This window comes from Emydura macquarii, unplaced genomic scaffold (genome assembly GCF_026122565.2).
Source record: "Emydura macquarii macquarii isolate MOO-44397 ecotype Brisbane River unplaced genomic scaffold, CSIRO-AGI_Emac_v2 contig_1451, whole genome shotgun sequence".
Lineage (NCBI taxonomy): Eukaryota > Metazoa > Chordata > Testudines > Chelidae > Emydura > Emydura macquarii.
In genome coordinates this window covers 5,614,200-5,640,535 of record NW_027131588.1, presented here as the reverse complement: position 1 = coordinate 5,640,535, position 26,336 = coordinate 5,614,200, and the positions used below count along the sequence as shown (strand labels likewise).

Here is a 26,336-nt window from a genome sequence, read left to right as displayed (position 1 = left end):
ACAACAGCAGTTCCTGTTTCCCCACATTGTCCTGCCAGTATCTCTCAACCCTGTCCTGGAAGAACTACCTTAGGGAGAGAAGTTAATTTAGGTAAAAATTTTCAAACTTGAATTCCTGAAATTAGACACCTAAAATCAATATTTAGACTTCTAAATATTGTGGCTGATTTCCAGATGTGCTAACCACCCTGGATCCCACTGAAGTCAGAGGGAGATGGTCTGTTCAGCACTTCTGAACATAAGGCCACTTTTATTTAGAAGCCAAATATAGATTAGGGTGCCTAACTTTAGGCACTCAACTTTGAAAATTTTGGCCTTTGTTTTCTGGCCTGAACAATCCTTGGTCTAACTGTTGAGACTGCCAGTGACTGCCACTTGCAATGGGTGTTAGTGAAGTGGACATTGGAAGCTGGATTGAAACCTTGTGGTAAACAATGCCTTACAAACCATAAAACAACCATCATAAAGTAAATGAATTTTTCACTAAAGACCACACCGGAGATAGCAACCTAGCACTGAGGGAGCAAGACTTATTATCACATTACTAATTCTTAAAGCTACTGACAGTCCCACCTCAACTGCTCCTATCCCACTGTTCTATATTCAAAAAATAATTTAGCATTAAAGCATATATTAAAATCTCACCCCCTACACACACACACAGTTACTTTGATTTTTCCAAGGAGAAAAACAAAAAAGGGTTAATGCAAGCCTTCCAACTTTGACAGTGACTTTAAAAAAAAAAAATATTATAACCAATGAGTCAAAGCTTGATCTCAGTTACACTGATGTAAAACTGGAGTCAACATAGAATAATCTGGCCCAGTAAGCTCTATATATTTGTCATTTAGTCTTCTCTATAAGTTCTCACCTATAGACCTTTAATCTTTAGACAACAATACACTTTTACATACTAAACCATAAATGTAAGCAATCACAAGAAAAAAATCCTGTTCATATTTAAACTAAAATAATCTACTTTACATATACATATTAGTTGTACAGAATAGCTACTACATTTTTTTAATCATTCTTTCAGACAAATTGTATCCCCCAAATGCATTATAAAAATAAATAATAAAGTTAAAGTTAAAATACAAAAACTAATAAAGGGAAATTGAAATTAGCAGTAGAGGACAAGGTGAGGAGAAATGTTTTCAGAACAGATCTGAAAACAGATAGAGTGTTGATGGGTTTAGAGCGGGGGTTCCAACCCATGGTCCTTTGGTTCTTATCTGTGGTGCTTGAGGGTGACTGTGTTAAGAATAAATTTGTATGAATGTGATTATGAATTGAAAATGTGACACAGAAAGGGACTTTTGGGTGGGAGAATTGTTCCAGAGAGGTTCATTTGCAAAGGGTGAAGCTGAATGCAGGTTAAGTTGAACAAGTAGAACTTTATTAAACCTGTGAACTGCTCAGTCCATATGGATGAGTTGCTTCCAAGCCTGACTCCCCGTGTTCCCTAGTTTCCACTGGTGAACTGTGTTTGATCTCTGAACTCTTCTCCACATGCCACTTTAGGCAGGGCAACTGGATTATACTGTTAACAGGTGTTAGAACCTTGCTGGGAGATGCTAAATGATTTCCACTAGTTCACTGTGACAGGTGCAGCTCGTTAACCCATCAGGACTATAAGGAGTGGCTTCTCTGGACAGAGAAACCTAGGGTTTGGGCTTGAACAGGAGCTGTTTATTTTGTGTTAATCCATTAATAAAGCTAAACATCAGGAAGAGGGCAAGTTTTTGGAGCCTACACAGCTAATACTGAGTGGTACTGGATGAGAGTGAAAATACCACCAATTTACAAGGTGAATCTGGGTTAAAACAATTAAGAGTATAAGGGGAGTGTTCACAATTTTATGGCCATGAATTGACTTATTGGGATAATTTGCCATGGCAGCAGTGTACACATGAAAAAGTGTGGAGAGCTGGGATTTAAGGTGGCCTTAAAGAAGGGAGCTACAACAGTCGTGTTGAGAGGCGATGAGAAGTCACGGCAGAGGATTTCAGCTGTGTTGGATCTCCGCTATTGCTCTGGGTGGTTATATGATTATAATTGGTAATTCACAAGTATTTATAAAGCTAGTCAGTAAAAAGAACAGGTTTAGCATGTGCATTAATGTGATAAATAAATATACTACTATTACTAGGAAATATATAAGATATTAGTTAAACATGGCTTATCAACAAATACAATATGCATATTTATACTAAAATTACTTTTTATGATATTTTGAGAGGAAAATGTTTGAGAATTTTTCAAGGTTTTTTTTTTAAAATACAATTTTTAATATACCGTAATTAGATTTTTAAACAATTTTTTTTAAAGTTTTTGTCAAGAAAAATATGAACAGTTACATTTAAAGAGAAGAACGAGTACTAAGTATAATATATGAAATACTAGTGTAATGAAATTTACACTGCACTCTGGTATTTTAACTTTTAAAATAATAAATTGAAATTGAAATTAGAATTCTAGGAGTATGTCACTGATCAGTGCAGTTAAAGATTTTTCTTTGAAAACTATACTAGTCACATTTTTCTATTGTTTATACATTTATTTATCAAGCCTTAATATAGATGTTCAGCGTAAATACTTTTGCGGTTAATGCTATTTTGTTCCCAGTATGAAATGGTTTACAGTATTTCCAATCCCAAGCATTATTATGAGTCAGGCTTCAAAGTCATGTGATTGGTTTATAATAATGAGATTTTTTTTTAAAAGGTTCTTTTTATTTGATTTCTGCTTTTCACATCTTTGAGGTATACTCAGGCCACGTTTATAAACTTTTCTTCACATTCATGAGGGCTAAAAATTTGCTTTTTTTAAAAGGAGAGTCAAGATTGACATGTAAGTCACTTGACTCCAGTCCACAAGTGGGAGTTTAAAGAAAAACAGCAAATATCACGAGTCTCGTGATAAACTTATGAGAGATGGAAACATTGAGCTTTACAGTAAATTCTCTGGCTCTTCCACTTTGTTGTCACTCTCCAGTCAAAAAAATCAGTCCTCATTATGAACAAAAGAATATTTTTTCACTGACATAAAAAACCTAAACCTATATCATTAATATTTTAGATTAACAATTATAGTTCTGGTATGATTTTCCAATTAACCCCGCAAGACAGCTGCTATCTAGTATAAATAAAAATAAACGTTTCAACATATGAAACAAAAGAACAGCTATCCCAGGCTCTGAGTGCCCTTAACAAATAGTTAAAAATGCATCACAGACACAAAGAGTAGCCAGCCAATCTTAGTCCACACAAAGAAACCAAAACATAAAACTGAAATTTACTCACCTCAGCTCCCACAAAATTCTAACCCATTTCCCCACCCTCCGAATAATTAGCCTTCTACTGGTGGGATAAACAGACAACTGCACTTCAGACTAAACACCAACCTAATAATAGAAGCCTTATCCAGAATCTCAAAATACACTTCCTAACCTGGAGTAAGAGAGTAGAGGGCTTTTCTTTTAAAAGGTAGATTTATGCAGTAAACAAAGCCTACCAATGCATATTTAAAAACTATAATTCAAAAGGAACACAGTATTGTATATAATGAATTTTCAACATGTGTTGTCAGCAAAAATGACAAACTTCCTTAACATCCAAATGAAGGACAAAGGAAGGTCCAACTTATACAAACTAGTACAATAAACTAATATTTTAGGATCTGTTTAATAGAAAGAAAGAAAGAAAGAAAGTTTACTTAGGTGGAAAGTGAATTTTCAGAGTATATCACTTCAACACTTCCCGCTGCATGCACTAGGCTACAATGAGTTTTGCAACCAGCTTGAAACACCGGGGGCTGATTTACAGAAGTGCTTAGTATTCACAGCTGCAAATGGAATCAAATGGGAGCTATGCTTTGAACATATAAAGTGCTATATAGTGCTAAGCACTCTGAAAAATCAGATCCTAGGTGTCTCAAATTGGGCACACAAAATTAGTGGAAACTTTAAACGTTTTTCTCTGTGTGTCAGCTCCCCATCTGTAAAAATGGGGATAAGACTACCACCGCCTCATCTTAGTGGGGGCATTCTGGAGATAACGAATTAATGTTTTTTAGATACAGTTGTGGTGAGTGCAACAGAAAAGCCCAGGAGGAATTTATAATTCTATCTTCAGAGCAAGGTCTGAAGTGTGCAGAAAATAAGAGAGGACCACACATCGAATAATGATAATGCACAATATTGAATAGCTGCTCATTAAGTAAGCATCATCCATTCTGTGTACTGATAGAGGCAGAAGTCCTGTGGAAAATAATACATGACAATGTCTGTGTCATAATGCTTACACACAAGGGGGTCAAATTGCATAAGCAACCTTAATTCTGTCATTTCCTAACTTTTGAGTGCATGACTTTCCAACCGTAATAATGATCTCTTAACATAGGGATGTGTGTGTATAATTAAATATAGGTTCAGCTAGTGCCTACAGAACTATTGAGAGTTCCCCTTTGAGAAAGAAGGTCTAATTCTGGATGGGCTGGCCTACCAGTCCAAGCCTTGTGAGTGATCAATTGGTGACAATTTGGAACCTGAATACTCAACACTTTTGATGGCTGAACCATGCGTAAATCAATGTTACCGGCCTCAGGTCTCCACCTACTCCACCTGGCAGAAAAAGTAGGATGTCTGAGATACACGGTTTTCTACAAATTTGGTGTTCTGTACATCAAAAAGAATTTTGAACATGTAGATAGGTGGTTGTTGCATAAGTGGGTGTCTGGAAACAATTAGTGTCTTCATGGCTCAGAAGGTCCTGCTTGAACAAGAGGTAAGATAATGATGTATTGAACAGAGAAACCACATCTGAAAATCCAGGTCTTCCGGGCCAATGTGAAGTAATGAACATCACATGACTTCTTCTCTATCACCTAAATCATCCTCTGCAGGAGAGATGGGGGGGAAATGTGAAGATTAGAGACAGCACTCTCCCTAGTGCTATTCCATTATTTTCCTCTACTTATTGAGGACCATCCTTTCGAGTGTTCTTCTAATAGTAGGAATAAAAGGACTGCTTGCTTCTATAGCTTGATTTATATTCTATGTCTGCTTCATTTCTTCATCCGCAAAATGGGGATAAATACTTACAAACCTCATGGGTATGCTGTAAGAATAAATTAATTAAATGTTTGTGAGGTGTTCAGACACCACAGGAATGAGGGCTACTACACTTCAGAGATAGGTCCCATACTGTGGCTTGGGTTTTCTGGAACAGAACAAAGGTCTGAAATTATGAATTATTTACAACCATTACTATGATTTGCTGCTGTGACTGACACATCATAAACTGGTAACGTTCTGACTCATTCTCAATCTTCATCAGGACACACACAATTTCCTTCTACTCTGTCAGACAGGTGCCTAGAAGGGGAAGAAACCTATTACTACTTGATAATTAGGAATTTAGGAGGTCAAGCAGCAGCAGAAGTTTAACTTCTTTTTCGCCTGTGGTGCAAAGCACAATGATTTGTTAGCTAAGTTGTATACAACTATAACTGACATACCAAGAAAGAAATAAGAGAAGCTCTCAGAGAGAAGCCATGGTTCCAAGACCTGTTTTTATAGCATCAGAAAAAGAACTGCGGGCACATGTGACCACTTATGTAACCCTGCACCAAACATTTGGAACCGTGAAAGAGTGGGCACACTTCCTAGATTTTGGGACTTGGGGTAGAGAAACAAACTCCCATGACTGGGGATATGCAGAGGCAATTATCTGTGGAGAGAGTCATTTATTTTAAATGAGAAATAAGTGAACAGCAGCTTTTGAATGTTATGGTCGTTACAAAAAAATTAAATTGAAAAAAAATGTTTGTATGTTGCTGCTTGGGGTTTCAATTTGTGACAAGGAAAACTAGCATGGCAAGATAGTAGAAATATGTCTGATTTCCACTGTGGTCATGAGGAAAAACACCCACAAAATGTCAATGGGATCTGTAATTTTAAAAAATGAGATATACTTAATATATTCAGTGTTGCTGGTATTCAAGATAACAGCTAAATAATACAAGCCAAAGGGTCAACTTTAGATGGCTATTCAATTAAGAAAATGGTTTAAAATCATTGCAATGTTTTAGATTGTGCATCAAAGTCTACCCTTTTTTCTCATTCTGTTTAATTATTACCAAGGATTAAAGTAAAGCATGTTAAATCAAACAAACACTTATGACTGCTTGATATGCGACCTTGTTGAATGACCTCTGCCTCACTCAGCAAATACACAGATAATTCAAGAGCAATTACAAACAGTTTGGAATGATCAGTAACATCCTAATTTACGTTAGCAAGCATAAACAGTATTCGGTGGGGGAAAGGGTTTGTAACAACTTTCATATTAAAAAATAAAATGAACATACCTGTCTAGAACAATATTATAATATTTGGTTTGCTGATCTGAATACTTTCTGGAGGTGAAAGAAGTTGAAGGGGGAGATCTGTTGATACTCTAATTAAAATTATGAATAAGTCTTTGTATAATTTTAATCACTCCCACTATCAGCCTTCCTGAACATAAACAATTCCAAAAGCTTGGAAATACAAGCATGACCTGAAATACAAATGTAATTGAGACGAAAGTGCTCAATACATCACCTTCTGTAGGGTGGCTTCCACAGATTTCATATGACTGGCAATTAATTCTTTGTCTCTATTAAAAGAAGGAAAAATGAAGCCTTAATAAAACAATCTTTAGTAAAGACAGGCTACTTTTCTGCCAATCCTAACTAACATCTTATCAAAAATTTCGTGTTATAAAATTTTTTAAACAACCCAGAAAGTATTCATGCTTAGATTTCTCCTGACCTTTTAACTCCCAATATAAAATAATGGGGATTCTGGCTCATTGGTGACAAAGAAGTCTATTGAGTATCTAAACTCCTGCACTACCAGAAGTGCAGATCTTACACATACTGGGGACATGAGTGTCTCCTAAACAGTGGAGGCACTGAGAAGGTCCACCACTGACCAGCATAGCTTCCTGACAGGAAAGAGACTGCTTAAAGCCTCAGGATCCTGGCATACTCCAGAACAGAAGTTTAGAATAATCCCTCAATCAGGGAAAAAATGAACAAGAAGGGAAAATAAATGACCCCCAACAAACAACTAACAAACTAAACTAACACTAACTATACCACAAGCTAAGCTTTAGTAAGAAAGCACACTCAACACTCTATATCATGCCAAAGGCAATTGAGAAAGAACAGAGGACGGATTGCTCACACCATTCTGTATATCCTCAGTACTGGGCACGAGGATGCATAGGGCGCATGCACAGGACAAACGGGCGCTGCTACTGAAAATCTCCAATCAAAGGTGCAGGGGTACACGTGTATTTGAAGAAGATGATATTTTCTCAAATTTATAACAGGCAAACAAAAATGCTCATTCTATTGCAGGACACAGATTTTGGAGCACTTGTCTGGGATTATTATATAAAACATGTATTTAGTTTATATTGAATTAAGAGTTTTCTTTTTAGAGGATATATCACTGAACTTCAAAGAGAGAGAGCTGTACTTTTGTTTTCTACCACTGCATTATCCAGGGCTAAAACCCTGTGCATGAAAGTACGAATTGATCTTTTGTCTGTTTTAAGTGATCCCCCCAAGGTCCCTGTGCTCACTTTGCTGCCATGCGGAGGGCACTCTCTGCATTGTGTATGCTCTCTTCCAGTCGACGCTTGTCCTGCTCCAGCTGGGTAAGATGTCTATTAAGCTGACGCAGAGATTGATCTTTTCTTCTCAGCTCCATCTTTGCCTCGGAGAGACTCTGCAAGCAGACAGAAAGCAGAGTTACTTGTCAGCCCTGATAATTAACATCAATTTATGCCATAGGCTATTAAACAGAGAGGAATACAGACCGACTGTGAAGTAGATTTGGGCCGTTACAAACCAAGATTTTACAAATTTTCTAACACACGTATTATTCATTTACCAACACTACAAAAATCTAATGTTTTTAGTGCATCATACATTTATAAATGTTTTATAAACAGACATAAAGTGATCTGTTAAATCAAAGACAGATGCTACAGGTACTATACTTAAACACCACGTCCTGGGCACATGAAAATATCAGGAAGATTTTTTTTTTAAAGCAAAATAAATGTTAAGAAAAAATACTCCGTAAAAAAGGAATTGACAGATAAGAAAAATGTAAAGTACTGTTCATTTAAATATTTAGCAATATGACCCCCTTACAGAAATCAACAAAGGTGAGAGTCCAACATAAAAATAAAGAACCACCCAACAGTTTTCTAGCGTGCAAAATCAATGTTAACTGCATTGCAAGTTATGTCTAACACATCACTTTATGGTCCATCGACTATTTTATGATTTTTCAGATTTCCAACATATTTTGCATTTCTGTTCCCTAATGTATACTCCCAATCTCTTACATAGCATTAAAGCTTAGTGTTTAAAATTAATTCAGATTAATTCAATGGATGACAAATAGCACAGTAAATTGAACAATAAGAAAACTGACTAGCAAAACTAGTCAAGGCTTTTACACTGTTTCTGCTATAATGTAACATAGTGATCATAACATTATTCAATTCATTGCTCCAATTCTCCTTCTCCATTTTGTTAGGAGTGATCTTTGATGTTACAAACAGGAGTGCTAGTAATATGTTTACATTAAGGTAATATGTTGTTTCTGTATTTTTGTTTATGCCCATCTATTTTGTCTTTTCAGTATGTAAAAAAATAATTTAAAACGGAACTGGCTATAAGCTTACTTTTATATTAAATGGAAAGTTTACCATAACATTTTCAAAACAATGTAATGAGATTTAGCTGAGCAGTTGCAGGGCTAAGTCCTCGTATGCTGCTTTGCAAACTTAGGGGATATGTTCTCAGCTCTGGAGCAAGGAGTTTTAATATTTGTATAGTAAACTACATTTCTACAGTTACTTCCATCTGAGGATTTCAAAGTTCTAGAAATTTTAAGGCGTTAAGGACCTGCTTTTCAGAATCAATGAGCACCCACAACTCCAGGTGAATTCAGAAAGAACTGTGGATACTCAGCACGTCTGAAAATCAGGACCTAGACATGTTGGGAAGTAGGCAACTTCCAAGTGGGAAGCTGAGGATCAGAGGTTCTTGCCAAAGGTGACATAGCAAGTCTGTGGCAGAGCTGGGAGCAGAATCTAGATCTTCTGAAGCCTTTAAATAGTAAGACTGTGCTTTGTCCAGGACAAGAAAAACCCCTCTGCCTTAGTCAAACTGTTTGATCTTCAAGTTCGAACTTCTTTCTGACCCCCCCCCCCCCAAAAAAAAAAAAAAAAAAAGGACAAATGCATTGCTCAAGAGTTCTAGTTCTGAATTTTTGAAAAGTAATCAGTCATTTTAAAAAGAAACATTTTATGTCATTGTGGACCAAGCCCTTTTGAAATTAAAAAAGGAATCATGCATATCAGCCGAGATAAGATGTTTAAGAATTGCTACTACATATGTAGAATATTTATCTTTCAAATATAATTTTAACTAAACATTTGATGATGATCCATATTTTCAAACTGTTTAATTCAAAAGGGCCCAAGCATATTTTGTAACTTCATATTAAGAATGTTCTGTGTATCTTATATTCTGAATCCATAATATGGATCGTGGAGTGCCAAGAACATGCATTCATAGCATACTATGACTGTGTGTTAAGAAAAGTACACACGAAAGTCTAGTAAACATTTACAGAGCACTGAGAATATAACTAAATCAAAGACACCTCAGGCTTGCTAAAAGTCAATAGAACTTGTATCTTTTTAAATACAGCCAGACAAAATTGTCCCAAACAAAGGAAATTAAACAGTAAAGAAAACTATATTGAAATAATGTCCATTTGCAAAAGAAATGAAATTCAGCATTTAAAACTAAAATGTCACACCAAATCCATTTAATTTTTTTCTATGCATAGGTACTGTAGAATCCTGCTACACTGTTTTATGAAACCTTCTCTCAAGTCAGTCCTACCAAGCCAATGTTTTAGCATTGAGCCAAAATGTATTGCATTGCCAGAGAATCCCTCTTTTGGGCAGGATACAGATCACTTGTGGTTATTAAAAATCCCATCAAACTCTTCAAAATAGTAGGGAAAACTTCACTGGTTCTCGAAGCTCAGACTCCAGCCCAAGTGGCAATGTCTACACGGCTACTTTTAGCCCCGTAGTCTGAGCTTGAGTAAATTGATTGAGGCGCTGAGATTTGGTGCTGCAGGTTTTTCTTTGCAGAGTAGACATACCCTCAGCCCCCAACAGGGCCTGCTAGACATGTTTTCCCCAGGGAGGAGTGGAGAGAAGGCTCAAAAGCCTCAGAAGGGTTTAAAGACACCGTTTAAAGATACTTGTGATGTTAGATGGTTAAGGGAGGAGGCTGAGAAAAAGACACGGTTGGGGAGCAGTTTGACCCCGCCCCCAGACTTCAGAGGTTGGGATGTTTTAGGTAAAATAGGGTTCAGCCGTTAGATAAGATATTTGCGTATAGGCTGTTTTATTGTTTTAAAAATCCTTCTCTCTTGTTATGCTGTGCTCCTTCTGTTAAGATTAAATAATACTTTGTTTTAACCTGCTGAGTAATCAGAGTTGGTACACAGCATACTGTAGCCTTGGGTCCAGTGTCAGAGTGGGAGAATAGCAGGATTCTTCCTAAGACAGGTGAAGGTTCAAGGGGTGCATTTAGAAGAGACCATAAGAGAAAACAGAGGTACGGCTAGTCCTGACCTGTGACAGCTGTTACCATCATGTACAACCTTAACTAGCCAGGACAACATGAAAACAGAAGATGGCAAAATCAAAGCTCTCAATGCACTGCTGTGTTATTATTTTAAACAGTTGAGGAACAATTTGAAAAGGTCTTCAAACATTCAGCAATTGTATTTGCCACAACAGCTGGCATGCTTAGGCACAATGGGTGATTTAAAGACCAAGTTTCAGCCTTATGTCTGATATTCCTTGCCATCGTGGGTTAAAGTCACACCTTTAAAATTGTTTGAATACAGTTTATACTGCTTTAAAGGAAGAGCTACTAAGCCTTTTTTCCTTTCTTCAGATTGATCTAATTAAAACCCTTGATAAACTTTATGGACTCTAATATTTTCAGCTGAGTGACTGAAACCAAGAGGGTGTGCCTCAAGGCAGCAAGGCAACAATGATAAGCAGCAGGTTAGCCACTAATTTCTCAAGCAGGGTAGATTGTGGAAGTGCGATGTTCAGATATCCAAGAAACTGTTCAGGAGAGAATAGGATAAATCAAGTTTAATAACTCTGCTCCTAATTGTTCCCCCAATGCTCAACTCTAATTACTTGGAGAACTCTCCTGACTGTCACCTGATATTAAGTTGTTGGAGGCTGAGTGTGGAACAGTGAGATAATCAATAAACATTTAGTGGGGAGAAGAATGAAGATCCCGTTAAGCAGTGGGAACCTGCAGCACCCAAAGCCCTTCTGCTCATGAGAAAACCTATGGGACAGCCATAGTGATTGCAAAGCAATAATCCAAAGCACTGCTTCTAGGCCTTGAGGCCTTTAGGCAACAGTACATTTGAGAAAAAAAGGTTAACACGGTCACCCTAATTACAGACCACTTTCACATATTTCATATATAAGCTAAGACAAGCCAATTAGGTAGAAAGGAAGATAAGGGAAGTTTTATTTGTATACTAATTAAACCCCTGACGAAATTAAAGGAAAAACATACAGCTCTGTAATTGTGTCTGAGAAAGGTCACTTCAGGTTCAGTTATCAGAAAAGCACAGCCTTGAGATATTTCACTTAATCCACACTATAGCCCTTATTTTCTTCTCTGGGTCTTAATATTTACTAAAATAAGAAAATTTCCTAGCCTGATAGTGCATTTATCTTGAAATGTTGCTGTGGACAATTTCAATTTTTAGAAAGTTAAGGCTAAATATGATAAAAAAGAAAGTATGAATAAAAATAAAAACAAAAATAAAAACCTACTATGCCTGCCCATAGTTTTACAAAGATGCTGAGTTTTCAGTTTGAAGAACAAAGGATTTTATATCAACTTTTAAAAACCGAACTCCATTTTGTTTACATTTAGTGAACAGTCATTTGACCTAATTAATTTAGCTGCTTAGTTAGTTTAATTAGACCTAATTAGTTTAGCTGCTCATTCATCATACAATTATGTTCATTCATCTGTAGCCCACCAAAAATCTCATACATAAGTTAAGTTTCCATCAGATTTCTAAGAGGAAGGTACTTGAACCTAGCTGTTTCTTGCCCTACACTGAGCATGAAGAGTAATTTGCTGGTGGAAACAGCAAAGTAACTAATAGCATAGGAGAAAAATCTCTTAGACAGCATGTAGGCTGAGTTAAAAGATCCAGGCATAATTCTGCCTCTACACAGCTTAGGTTCTTTGTAGTTAGGAAACTTTTTTATAAAAAGTTGTGAACAGAAATCAAAGTTTAGCTCTGCTATCCTACATGTTGGAAAGCATTTTATTCAACAGATGATAATTGCACAGCCCTCAAAGTGACAACCCAAACCACTGGGCTGTAGAGTCACTCTCTCTTTCTCTCTTTAGCCCAATGAATATTTAATTATTCATACAAGGTGGTATAGATCCAACAGAAAAAAGTGAGAGAGACCCAGAACCGTCAATAGCTCGATGGTCAGGCCACTCACCTGGGATGTGGAAGACCCCAGGTTCTAGTTCCTATTCTGAATCCAGGTGAGCATCCTAATCACACATTAGTGGTTAGTAACTATCCTGGTGTGAGTCTCTCTTTTGTTTTTTCATGAAAAAATTCCAAAGATCTTGGTTTTAGCCCAAGGCGGAATAGGAATTTTTTTTTGAAATCTCTAAAACTTTCACAGCACAGGAAAGCCACCTCCCATCCAGCTGTAAGTGCAGTAAATGTCTTAACATTGTATTAACTGAATACTATCCATTTGGCTTCTCAGCCTAGTTTATGAAGCAGAATTAGGGTGACCAGATGTCCCAATTTTATAGGGACAGTCCCGATATTTGGAGCTTTTTCTTATATAGGCACTTTTTACTATCCCGATTTTTCACACTTGTGATCTGGTCAACCTATGCAGAACTAACCTGAGACTGACCACCATCAATGACATCTCTTTAATAACAGATGCTCACATATGACCTTTAACTTTCTTTAGCATAGAAATACTTGTTCATTCAAACAGGAATTTTAATGACCAATAATCCACCATTTATTAAAAATTTCCAGCAAAAGAAGGTACATAGCTATTTAATTTATTTTGGCAAGTGCATGAGTTCTCAATATTCTCAGTGAAAATATATTATTACAAATATAAAATCTTTAGAGATCTTAGGGCTTCAGCATCCCAAACACAACATTTTCTGCTTCACTGATTATGATACTACTTTCTATGTATAAATGCAAGTTAAAACGGATATGTTTTGGTAGGCAATTTTTTATAAATTTTATAAATAATTTTGTATAAACCATTTCTTGTCTGTGTATTTCTGTTACCCTAAAACACAGGATAATCTTGCTGTCAAAATTAGACAGACAGACTTGCGCCATTTTATCATAAGTGTTCCTCATACAAGTGTTCCTCATACAACCTGTCCTTGGGAAATTAAAATTTCTCTTTTCCATAGGTTATTCTGCATATGGCTATATTCTTGAGGAGATGCAGACTGTTTAATGATAAAAAAGTGAGAATCCTGATATAGTTTCTGTAGGCTGAAAGTGGTAAATGTTTGAAACACTACATCCTTGAAACCAAATAACATCAAGTAGAAAAACAATCCAGAATGATCTGCAAATAAGGAAAGTTATCGGAAGACCACAAACAAAGCTGGTCACAGATGCAAACATTTTGCTTAGTTGAGCAAAGTCAAATGGAGGTAGGATGGAATTTCTCTCTTACTTCATACCAATGAGATATGAATTACAAATTCCATTGGAACAGCCATTTCAGTGTAGGTTTATCTATGCGTTTCACAACCACAAGATAAAAAAAAATCTTGATATACTTAAACTTCACACAAAAGGAAAGGGAGATCCTGGGAAAAGTTGATTAAGGTGAAAAATAAAGACACCCTCAGGATATGTCCTATAAGCAGCACTCCTTATTTAAAACAACAACAACAACAAAAAACCCTAAGTATAAGGGACTTGCATATCAGGCACACCAGAAAAGTCCTATGCATTGATATTCAAGCTACTAGAAAAAATGGGGTTTAGAACATTAAAAAAAAAATCACATGCAGTTTTATAGGTCTATTGATTCCCTCTGCACATCTCAAGGTAACATGGTTACTTTGTAGTCGATTCAATAATATAACAAAGCTCTCTCAGGACTCTGGATTTAACAAAAAGCCTTCCTGTATTTTTGAATGAAAACTTAAAGATCGTCTAAAGCTTTAAACTAACTGGGATAAATGGTATGCAAGTATATGTGCTAAACAACTAGGCATTATACTTATGCAATAATCCCATTTCTCTTCCAAAGTACATGTCAATAAATCTTTCCCACTGCACTATAAATTCCAAGGTCATGGATAGAGGTGTTTATTAGTATAATTACAATGTAGCAATAATACTGTTAAGCCCTCAGTTCCAGATTTTTATTTTTTTTAAATCCTAGAAGCAGAAGATTAACCAAGCATCTAATGTGATTTTTGAACTTTTTAACAAAAAAGACCATAAAACTCTCCTTGTTTTCATGTTGTTATCTATTTGTTAAAGTGATGTTGCTCTTTTACAACTTTTTTTTAACTTAATCTTTTAATATAAAGTCAATATATTTATTTATTTAACAGTAGAGTACAGTGAAAAAAAAAGTCCAAGCATTCTGTGAAGTAGGTAAGTAATATCACCTTATTTTAAAGATGGCAAAACCAGAATGCTTTATATGCCTATGCAAACTGATGTAACAAGAAGCGCACCTGTTACATAGCTTTAATCAGCTACTCAGAGCTAAAATTGAAGCCTAACCTATTGACTTTCTCATGCAGCTGTTCTTGCAAGCATGTGTCAACCTTCCTAGGCACTCTCATGGAGTACCTCTCTTAGCGGCCAGTCTTCTTTAGGGTTCAATCCTGCAAAGTGCTGAGAATTTGACCCCAATCCACCAAAGGACTTAAACACATGTTTAACTATGGATGTGAGTAGTAAAATTACGCATATGCTTAAAGTTAAGTGTGCTGTTAAAGTACTTTCCTGGATGAGGCCAGAATGTTCAGCACTTTATATTATCAAGGTCTTAATCCATTATTTCTGCTTTTCTTTGACAGAAACTCCTATTCTTAGTTGGGGCACCAGAATCTTATCCCATTAATTGCAACTATTCAAAGACAAATTTACTCTCAATTACTCGGGTGTAATCATGAGTCCATGAGCTCAATGTAGTTACTTCAGAGCTACACTGATGCAAATGAAAGCAAAATTTGTCTCACTGATCCTAAATCCTTTGACACGCTAAAACCAGAACTTGGCTCATCTATTTTTAAAAAATCATTAACATATGCAGTTTTTATTACACTTAAAGTACAGCTGATGAGGTGAAAACCTCAACATCACTTTTCTTTTTTGAATGATGTGATCACTGAAATGGAGAAAAGCAGCGCCACTCTTAGATCCTCAATAACCAGCAAACTTCTGCAATGATTACAGACCAGCACAACATAATTGTTGTTTTTACAGATGTTTAATAGAAATACCACAAATAACTACAATTCTTTAAAATAGAAACATTGTTTGTATGTGTTCATAATTTTAAAAAACATTAGTAACAATGCATACTTTATGGACAGCCCATAATAGTTCAAAGATGAAAGTTGAAACTTATATTTAGATTACTTTTTAATTGAATCACATTCATGTTTCGTGAGACACCGTGTTGATAATGCTACAAAGGCAAACAAAAATGAAGAGGTGGAGTGCAATCCCCTTCTGACCACAAATAATCAAGGACGAAGGTGCATGGTCCCACAAGCAAAGAGGTCCTTTTTCAAAGTATGCATCTCTCATGCCACATAGAAGGGAGGGTCATCTGCCTCTGTGGTAACCCTCTCTTCCTGTGGACCCCACAGAGAATGAACTATGGTGCAGGGACATGGCTGGGCTGAGGGCAGAAGGGCCAGACTAGGGGATGGGACATTTACTGAGCTAAGTTTCTGAAGCAAGACCATGTAGAAAACAGTCTCTTGTGGAGACTGGATGAGGGGGAAGGAGGTGGGTCAATGGAGACAACATGTGCTTTTTCCATAATTTACCTCCTTTATTTTATTTTACATGTAGTGATAATAATCAAGAATTTAAATACGGACAGAGTGCCTAACCTGTGGCTCAATATGGCATGGATGAAAAAATGACTTTGCCTGCTGAAAATAGGGCAGGTAGCAATCTGTATTTGCAATCTATTCTTAGCTGCTTTATAAATTATTTAGGTGCTGAGAACATAGAGTATATAGAAACTTTTAAACAACTAAAACATTTAACTAATTAATGAATTATGAATTTTAGTCTCCAACCAATTCAGAAGGGAACACGCTCTCTCTTTAACATGCTAAATTTGATTAATATAGTTTCCTATTAAGTTGTACACTAATGAATAATCAGTTACATTACATTCTTTAATGAACAGCTTTTAATTTAATAGAGACAATGTGTAGAACTGCCCCTTCTTGCCAATGTGACAAACAAGTTGCTGGGAATCAACAGTAATCCAGACAACATTCTAAATCTTGACTGTCACTCCAGTAACAAAGCTCACGGGAAGTGATTAAAAAACAAAAACTCAAAAAATAATTTTCTGTTTTTATAATGAGTATAGTCTTACTGATTCTTTTTGAGGAGGATGTCATACACCAAATCTCCAACTGAATATGATGGATGACTTTTTTATTTTTCTATAAAAGTTAAAACACTCTAATCATCTGCAGAGACTGCCTTTGCCATGTGTCAAAATGACTTGATGGCATTCTCCAAGTCTGTGCAACAACGGAGATAAAAGAAAACATATAAATAATTACAATAATTCTCTAGTGAAAACATTTACACTATTAGTACAAAACCAACAAAACCACTCAATCTAAGCAACACATTCTGGACCATATACACCTACAGTCTGCACTGGTGAAGGGCTCCAGGAGCAGAGAGCCTGCCAGGCAAAGTGTACAATTCCAGTAGCACAAGGTACCTGCAACTTCTCCTCCAGCAGATGCAAATTTGGCTCTACATGAGTCAATCGAGCTAAAGGATACTAGGCTTTTTCAAAGGAGAGCATAGTTATGGCTCTCTATAGATAATTATTTAGAAATATTTAAAAAACAAACTTCTCATCTCAACTCTGATCTAGAGGGAAATGCTACAGTAAAGACATTTTTAAAACACTAGGACTGAAATCTGCTCTCATACCGCTGTAAATCAAGAATAACTTCACTGAAGTCAACAGAGCTACTCAGGGTTTACACTAATGTAAATTAGATCAGAATCTTACCCCTGAATCTATTCAGAATCTATTCCCCTTTAAATAATGTTTAATTCTTTTGGACTAGGTCAGTAATAAGTTACAAGACACAACATGGCACACTCAAAACCAAAGATGTATGCAAGATATTGCCCTGTTCATTATCAATTTACAAGGAATCCTTTAATAAATTACAGTGTAATAAAATGCTTTATTCTTATTAAATTTTATAGTACTAACATGCATCCCTAAAATGAATTGGATATAGAAAGTGTCTGTACGTAGGTAAAACGAAGGTTTTACTGTTTTGAATTAACACATGGTTTTAGCATAAAGTAAAATTCTATACATAGTACTTTGCATACCTGGTTAGCAAGCACAATAACTCTTTCTTTTCCTACACAAACAGTTGGGATCAGAGCAAGTAACTGACCTAATCTTACATCACTTGTTTTATTAGAATTGTCCTATCCGACCTTGAAATGTAATTGGCTACCTTGTGCGTTTCAGTGGTAATGTAGGGTGATCAGATAGCAAGTATGAAAAATCAGGACAGAAGGTAGGGGGCAATAGGCTCCTATATATGACAAAGTCCTGAATATCGGGACTGTCCCTATAAAATCAGGACATCTGATATCACCCTAGATAAATGCCATTAGGAAGATAAAAATATACAGGATTAAAATCTAAACTGACAAGGCTATGAAATTAAGCAACACTGCTTTAATAAACCTATTTTATGAAAATAAGTGAATGCTGAGATACCTCCTTACTGATTACTATTGAAGTGCGTATAGATTTCTAATCAGGTAATCAAATTTCAAAATGCTAAATATTTTTTTTCTATTTTTTTCTTATTGTTAGAAAATTATGACTGAAAATTATATTTTAAGGTAATCATGCTTTAAAAAATATTTCATTTTTTTAATGAAAAATATACCATTTTATAGCTTCAGCTGTTAAAATTTCATCAAGATTACTCCTTTGTCAAATTCATTTAAGAATTCATCATAAAATGTGTCACTTTTTATACAATGTATTGCTCTCTAATTTTGTACATACTTTCGTATTCGGTTAATTTATAAATGACTTTTGTATTTAGAGAATGAGCCAGACCTGATTTTTCTGTTATACATATTTTATATAATGTTAAGTACGTTTTTATAATATTTAGAGCGCTTATGGGGTATGAAAAGAATCATCTTGTCGGTGACGAAAAAGGGATTGTTTGAATCTAAGCAGCTGAAGAACAGAGACTACCTGCCAGTTAAGATATGTGGAAAACAAGTACAGATTATTTTTCTTCCTGTGACATAGATGAATAGATGTGGCATGCAGGCAACTAGGAAAAAAGCTTGTGATAAACAAAATAGATATTTAATTTTTAAAAATTTGAAATGTAACATAAGTTCTTAGTACAAAAGTTTCTTTCTATCCCTTTTTACCGCAATAGATGAAAATTCTAACTCCCCAAATCCAAGAAATATTTAAAATTTGCAACTAATTTTTGGATTGTTATACTGTCTTTCAAAAAAACAATAAACTGAAAAAGAGGAGTGAAAGCTATAGGAAAGAAAAGAGTAAGGGGTAGAGTAGAGGATGATTTGTAAATAGAATATAATTTTTTTTGTTGATTCAAACAAAGCCAGAGATCAAGAAAAGACTGGTGAACATTAACATCTATGCTAACCCACTACTCTGTTGATTTTTTTTAAGTTCTCTTCCCTCTGTCATCAGTGGTTCTAGGCTAATCTCAGTAGCCAATACTAGAAAGGAGTAAATAATCAAGGCTGGGCACCTATTTGGCTCTATGACCTTCAAAAATATTACCAATGGAGGAGTTTTGGGTGCTGTAGCTGATCTTGGGCCAAACAAGCCAAAGAAGAGAATTGAGGATGTTGTCCATTCTATTTCCTGCTTTGTTTCTCAAAAGCCCAGTGAACTATTAATGTAAACATGAAACGTGGCATGCAGTCTTTCAGAGATTCCTCCACGTTCTTGGATTTTAGCCTATCATGAGAGCTGGATCATCATGCCAAACGGTCTCAGCCTGTTCCGTGGATTACATTTATGCAATCTAGCCAGAATAAATGATAGTCTAACAATAACCAAACACTCGTTGGAGGTGTAACAGCAAAATTATGACAATGAGGTATACTACAGTGGAAAGGGCTATGTGAAGTCTTGATCTATTTAAAAAAAAACAAAAAACCCAAGATGGGAAATAGTATCCTGCGACTAATCTAATACTTTCCTCTACTTTCTGAAGAGAAAACAAAATCCTCTTAGAAAGAGGGTATTTTTAATTGCTTTCTTACTATAAAAAGCTAAGATGTAATCTATTAAGTTTGGTAATATACCATGTAGGAGTATATACCATGTAGGCAACTTGCAACTAATTCTAATGAAGACTTATAATAGTAACTGTCCCCTGTGAACCATTACTTCTCTTCTGGCTCCTTCCCCAGCATCCATCACTCTCTCTCAAAAAACCTCCCCACATCCCTGACCTCTTTCCCTAACTACCATCTCCATTCCCCCCTTTCAGCTCTAAGTTCTTGAACAGGCCATTTGTAACTGCTGCCTTAAAGGACATTATTGACTTATATTTGGTCCAATTTTTCTTTAAAAATCCCAGAGTAACAGGGAAGGGTTTTCATAGTGTATAAAAATATATAATTATGCCTTATATATATAAATATATAATTATTCCTTAAAAATCCCTAAGAATAACAGAAGGGTTGTTATAGTGTATATAAATATATTTAAAAAATCAGTGAAAACAGTTTAAAACATATCCCTGCTGTGTTTGACACAAAAACACTGTGGCACTAAAAATTTGAAAGTGAAGATGGTTATATAGAAGAGAATACACTTCACTAATTTTCACTGTCCAGACCCAGTGAAGTCCCAAAGATAAAAAGACCATAAATAGTATCAAGCAAATCAGAATTTTCAATGTTCACTTTTCAGCTGAAATTTTCAATTTCACCTTTAACTATCTAGTGTGTTTATTAATGTAGAAGTAAAGACTTTTGTTTACAATATGATATTTAAAATGACAGTGTACCTTTAACTTTCTCTCTTCTAACTCACTCCAAGCTATAATCTAATAAACCCCGACACTTTCCAGTCCATTCCAATGACTTCTTTCTGATCACAGCTTAAGCCTCTGTTCCATCTTCATCATCCTTGAGCCCTCTACTACCTCTGATATTGTTGATCACTCTCTCCTCGATGCCCTATATTCTATCAATTTTTGTAGCCTATATTCTTGGTTTTCTTCCAACCTCTTAACTCCTCTTCTTTCATAATTCACCCTCCTCCCCTCTCTGTGGGATTCTCACAATGTTTTGTTGTTGGCCCCTCCCTTTTCACCTTATCACTGAGCAATCTCATGTTTAATCACATACTCATTGTGCCAATGACTCCCAAATCTATATCTGCACAGCTCGACTGTCTTCTTTTGTCCAGCTACAAATATATAACCATCTCTCCAAAATATCCTGGCTTGGTTGCCCTCAGATCAAGATTAACACTTCTAACACTGAGTTCTGTTTTTCTTCCTAAACCTTTCCGACTTCATTACTCTGTCAGAAGTGACATCCCTATTTTCCCTGCCACTCAGATTTGCAACATTGTGCCACTTCTTTCTCCACAATATATTGAAGAAACAACCCTATATTTCTGACCTGAAAGTATAATAGTTGTCCATGCTCTGTTACCTTTTGGCTTGTCCAAAATGTAATTGCAAAAATCATCAGATGAGGACACTTCTCTGAATATCTCAACTAGCTCTTACTAGTCCATAACAACAAGTTTAAGCTTCACACTCTTGTCTTAAAAGACATGTTTGGCTCCATTCTAGCCTACATATGAGATTATGGAAATGGTAAATTCTCTATCACATTTAAATCAAGATTGGATGTATTTCTAAAAAATATGCTCTAGTTTCACCACAAGCCATTGGGCTTGATGTAGGGATTATTTAGCGAATGTTTATTGTTTATGATATGCACAAGGTCAGACTAGATCATCACAATGGTCTCTTCTTGTTTTAATCTAGGATTCTGATTTCTGATCATATTGTTCCTCCACTCCTTCATTTTGGGAAAATTTTAGTTTTGACATTCACTTCATTTCCTTTTCTCTTGTTAACCCTTATGCATGGGACAGCTTCTAAAGCCTAATGAAACAGAGTGCCTACTCCTTTTACTCAGTCCAATGCATGCTAACCTTTATCAAATGCTTTCTCCACCTTAAGGTTACATTCAATGACACAGTCAGATTAGAATAACTAATTTTCAAAGTGTCTATTGATTACCTCTCTCAGTGCCATCCTCTCTTTTAGATTACAAAATCAAATCAGGGACTGTTTTTATTTTCCAGTGCACATATGCTACTCCCAATATTAAATATGGAAGTTACACCCTACAAGACCTCATCGTAAAGGTAACAAGTATCTCCTGACCACCCTCAACTCCCACTGGATTGAGTAATCCTTATTCCTGCAAACAGTCCCACTTACTTTCACAGGATTATTCATGAGAGTACTCATGAGGGCAGCAAATGCGGGCCCATGCACTTGAGAGGCGAACAGGACTTCTGTTATCTATTTAGAAGGAATATTGTCCTACCTTTACAGCTTCACTTAGGGTTTGGTTTTTATCCGCTTCTTCGCTTGAGTGCAATTCCAGTTTATAATTTAACTCCTGTAGCTGTTGTGCCTGTTCATTCAAAAGCATTTGTGCCTGCTGCTCTCGGTGTAATGCATTATTCAGTTCTTCACATGCACTTTCAAACCTCTCATGGGTGATCAATTTCTGATAAAGAAAATAAATTGTGTTCTATCATGGAATAACTGCATTGTTTATACATTTGATTTTTAGAATTCCACTTGCTAATACACAACGTTCTAATGCAAAAAGTTTTTAAATGCTCAATATCTGCCCAAGAGACCTTTTTTCCTAAAGTGAAGATCATTGCAAAACACTAATGTTAAATGTCTTTGTTGTATTTCCTCAAGAAAATCTGTAGTGTGTTTACATAGTATACTGAAAATTTTTTCGTGTGATTACAAAACAGATGGACGAGGACACAAGCTGTTAAAAAAAAGTTCTAGTAAAGGAGGAAATTTGCGCATGAGTATTTTTGCATTTCAGTACACACCCTGTTAACCCTTACAAACTCCTGTGTGGACCTGCTTCTCACAGACTCTTCCAGAAAAGAACAGAAAAAGGAAGTGTCTCCTGAGGAATAGCATTTAACTGACAATCTAAAGAATGACAATTTAATCTGACAATTTAAGAAGTGTAAGGAAAAAGCCTGTTAAAAGCAAAACTGAAGACAATTAGACACCCTTGTTCAGTTGTTCTACCTGCTGGAGACCGTAAGCACAATGGATAGGCCTTTGACATGGGGAAATGCAGTTACAGAACACTTTGATTTTCTGTCTCCACTGCCTGAAGCAGCACCACATTAATACATGATACAGAACTTACAGTTTTGTGCCACCAGGGTCCACGCAGGCCAGTTAGTGCGCAACACAGTGGTGTGCTTACGAAATCACACCCCTCTAGTGCACACTGCTGCTACATGTTGACAAGTCCTTACAAAATAATTTGTCACAATTTGTGGAAACTACTACTCAAAAGGTGGATGTTTCCCCACGTTTCTGCAGAGCATTCATATGAGTGTTCACTCCCTTCTCCTGAGGGAAGATTAACCTGATTTGAATGCCCTCTACAGAAATGAGCTCAGAGTTTTGTTAGGGGAGGCAGTGAAGATGCCCGGTGCATCCCCAACCTCCTAGAGTACGATAAAGTATTCCGTCTGACAGATGTGGAGAATTTGTCACATGGTTACAATGAAGAACAGCCTCTGATCTGCAAAGAGGACCCATCAATATGAAGAAGACTCCACACCCTGGGCAGTGAAGAGTCAATAGAGAATACAGCCCTTCAAATAATTCCACTGATCCTGTGCTAGATAATTTGTGGGGTTTTAATGATAAAGGGGCCTGTTTCTAGTCCTCCCTTTCATCCGCACCAGATGTAGCTGTGCAGTGGTCAATGCAGTCTTACGGCTGTAGTGAATCCAGTGAATCCAGGAAGAAGCACAGAAAAAGGGTTTGGCGAATACCGGCTGCTTGTGGTGAAATCATCTGCATAAATTCTCTCTTGCAAGAGACAAACCATTCTCAAGATTGCACTTATTGACACAAACTAGCTTCAGGACTTGACCAATAACAAAAGATACAAAAAAGAGGTATATCAGAATATGGAGAAAGGGTAAAACAGAACTTAAAATATTTTGTTTATGCTGTATGATGTTGTCATGAATGTACTTATTAAATATGCCTGACTGCCCTATTTGAGGGAACATATATAAATTCTTTATGGTGTGTAAATCAGAAATGAACATTTTCAGTATGTGGAAGAAAAATTGGGTCTGTCAAAGACCAAATGTGTGTAATTCACTCCAAATATCTCATTGTGCAAAATAAAGAGCAACTCCTATGGAAAAGAGTCTCTTTTTAATACATCTGGCTTGCAGCTTGGTGTCACTTATGGGGCACATTTTCTAGAAAATTCTGTTAATAGTTTGTTTTATGCTTGTTTTTCTAAAGAACACATATCACAAATGTGTAAAAGAAGGTTAAGTCAGTCTTTTCTAAATAAAATATACTTACAGATTGCTTAAATGCATTTAATTGCTCTTGCAGGCTCTGGGCTTTGTCAGCCTCTTTTTTCATCTCATTCAAATTCCGTTTGAATTCTGTGAGTTCTAAGCGCAGTGAACGGCGTTCCACTTCTGCTGTATGAAGCCTTTGTGTAAATTCAAATATTTGCTTCTGCAAAGATGCTATGCTTTTCTGTTAGTAAACGGAAACAATTTTATGTGCTATAAAATGTGCTATTTTAGCAATAAATCAATAGCATTTCATACCCAAGCAAATTAAATGGAGCTTTCATTCTTCACGCACCCATCAACACACAAACATGGACACAGACAAAGAGCACTGTTTCACCTGCTGTTGTGGGTTACTGGAAAATTTAGATAGCATGTATTTTCAATGAAGCCCCTAAATAAATAAATAAACAAAAAACAAAGAGTAGATATTTGGGAGAGGAAGTTTACCTGAGTTTTTGTAAAAACAGAACTTGTATTTTGCATTACCAAAAGCATACTGGAAGAAGTGATTGTGAAAAAAATCAAACAAAATAATTAATCTTAACTTTAAAAAGGATTACAGGATGTTCCTAAAAAGAAAATTCAATTTTACAGAGTTCAGAAAACATAAATTATTTCAAGCTTAATATAACTAAATCTCTTGCTTTACAATTCTTTAATTTTATATTAAAAGATGTAAATTCGGGGCCCAATCTTTTCAGGTGCAGATCACCACTTAAGTTTCTATATGAGTTAATTAAATTAAAGTCAGCTGTGAAGTACCACTTGAAAATGAAATTAGCATCATAGCTATTTTGAAAGCTCTACTATAATTCTTCTGTGAAATTTTATATATATATAAAAATCAGCAAGAAGTATACATACTGTAATGGGTACTCTGTCACCTAGTCCAGCTTTTAGGGCCTGTGCATTTATTTTATGAAGTCCACGAGCCAGTCTTTGAACCAAGGAGTCCTTCTCTACGTATGTAATGGTCATGCTGCTATCCACTGCTACCGTCTCCATTAGTACATTAAGTTTGTCCATGAGTTTTGAAAAAGAATTCCTGGCTGCACTTATAAGTAAATGTCCACAAAGCCAGGAATTTGGATCTTTAAGAAAAAAAGAAAAAAGAAAAACATATTAAGCGAATAGGTTATTTTTTGGTCTCATTTTACAAAAACAGTATGTCTGAATAACATTGGTGGGAATGTTGCCATTCTAACTAAGCAAGGAAGACTGAACTCACTGGCCTTAATCCTGAAATCCTTACTCAGATAATGTTCCTATTGCAATCAAAATGATCTTCCCCAAGTAGAGAACTTGTATGTAGTGAACTGTATGACAAATATCTTCACACGTGTTGCATATTCGACAGGAGAAGGTAAACCAGTTTATTGCAATATTTAAAATGCAAATGTACAAGTGTTTTTCTTTTTTTCAGCATAGTTGTCTAAATAATTTGCTGTTTAAAACTGGTGAGGCTTGGTACCTTAATGCCATACTGTTTATATTCTGAGACAAGAGAATATAATTTACCTTATTCCAAGGCAATTAAAATTTTACAGCTACAATTACTTATTTCCCCACAGGATTTTGGTAATCATCCTTCTCATATAATGGACTTAAGGCCCCAGCACACCCAACATGTCCTGCTTACTGCTAGATTCATCAGGTCTGTAATTAATAATTGTGTTTAATGTTGATAAATAAAATTGTCAGTGCTCCTTCTACTAATTGGTATTCCAGATAACGGTTAATAGGTTTATTTATGCCTTAATAAAAGTCTTGTAATTTAGTTTTCCCTCTGCTAGGCAGGTCTTAATCTGTCATTACTTGTCTTAGGATACTATCCGTGTAAGATGACAAGCATGGAGGAACTTATTTACACTCAGTAGTACATCAGATCTCCTGTTGTTGTAGTGAATTAAAATATTTTCTTTAAAGTGCAAGCAGAAAAAACAAGAAAGCTTCTTTAAAACAAAGAATTTTTCTTCATACTCTTAAGGATAAAAATCAAAAGGTTCAAAAAAACAGAACATGAAGACTTACTGAGCATTCTTTACAATGGGTAGCAGAGTATTACTGTAGCAGGTTCGCAGTGGCCCCTCTGCTGCTCAAGTCCTCTACCCCACGAACCACACGCAGATCACAGCTTTGTGCTCCCACTGGTGCTCTTTATTCATAGGCTTTTCCCACCACCAACTATTTACAAGTATA

At 35.9% G+C, this 26,336-nt stretch overlaps 1 protein-coding gene across 4 annotated transcripts in view; it reads right to left on the bottom strand.

Moving 5' to 3' along the window:
• CCDC171 (coiled-coil domain containing 171) overlaps positions 1 to 26,336 on the bottom strand; it is a 189,762-nt gene that overhangs the window by 66,384 nt on the left and 97,042 nt on the right. For 3 of the 4 annotated variants that reach the window (XM_067553117.1, XM_067553118.1, XM_067553119.1), the window contains 5 exons: positions 25,002 to 25,228; positions 24,136 to 24,318; positions 22,082 to 22,267; positions 7,638 to 7,783; positions 6,608 to 6,662 (listed from right to left, as the gene is read on the bottom strand). In XM_067553117.1, the coding sequence (XP_067409218.1) occupies positions 6,608 to 6,662; positions 7,638 to 7,783; positions 22,082 to 22,267; positions 24,136 to 24,318; positions 25,002 to 25,228 (797 nt within the window). Of the gene's footprint in view, positions 1 to 5,861; positions 5,951 to 6,607; positions 6,663 to 7,637; positions 7,784 to 22,081; positions 22,268 to 24,135; positions 24,319 to 25,001; positions 25,229 to 26,336 lie in introns of those variants that run through there. The other variant, XM_067553120.1, reaches the window with a different exon arrangement.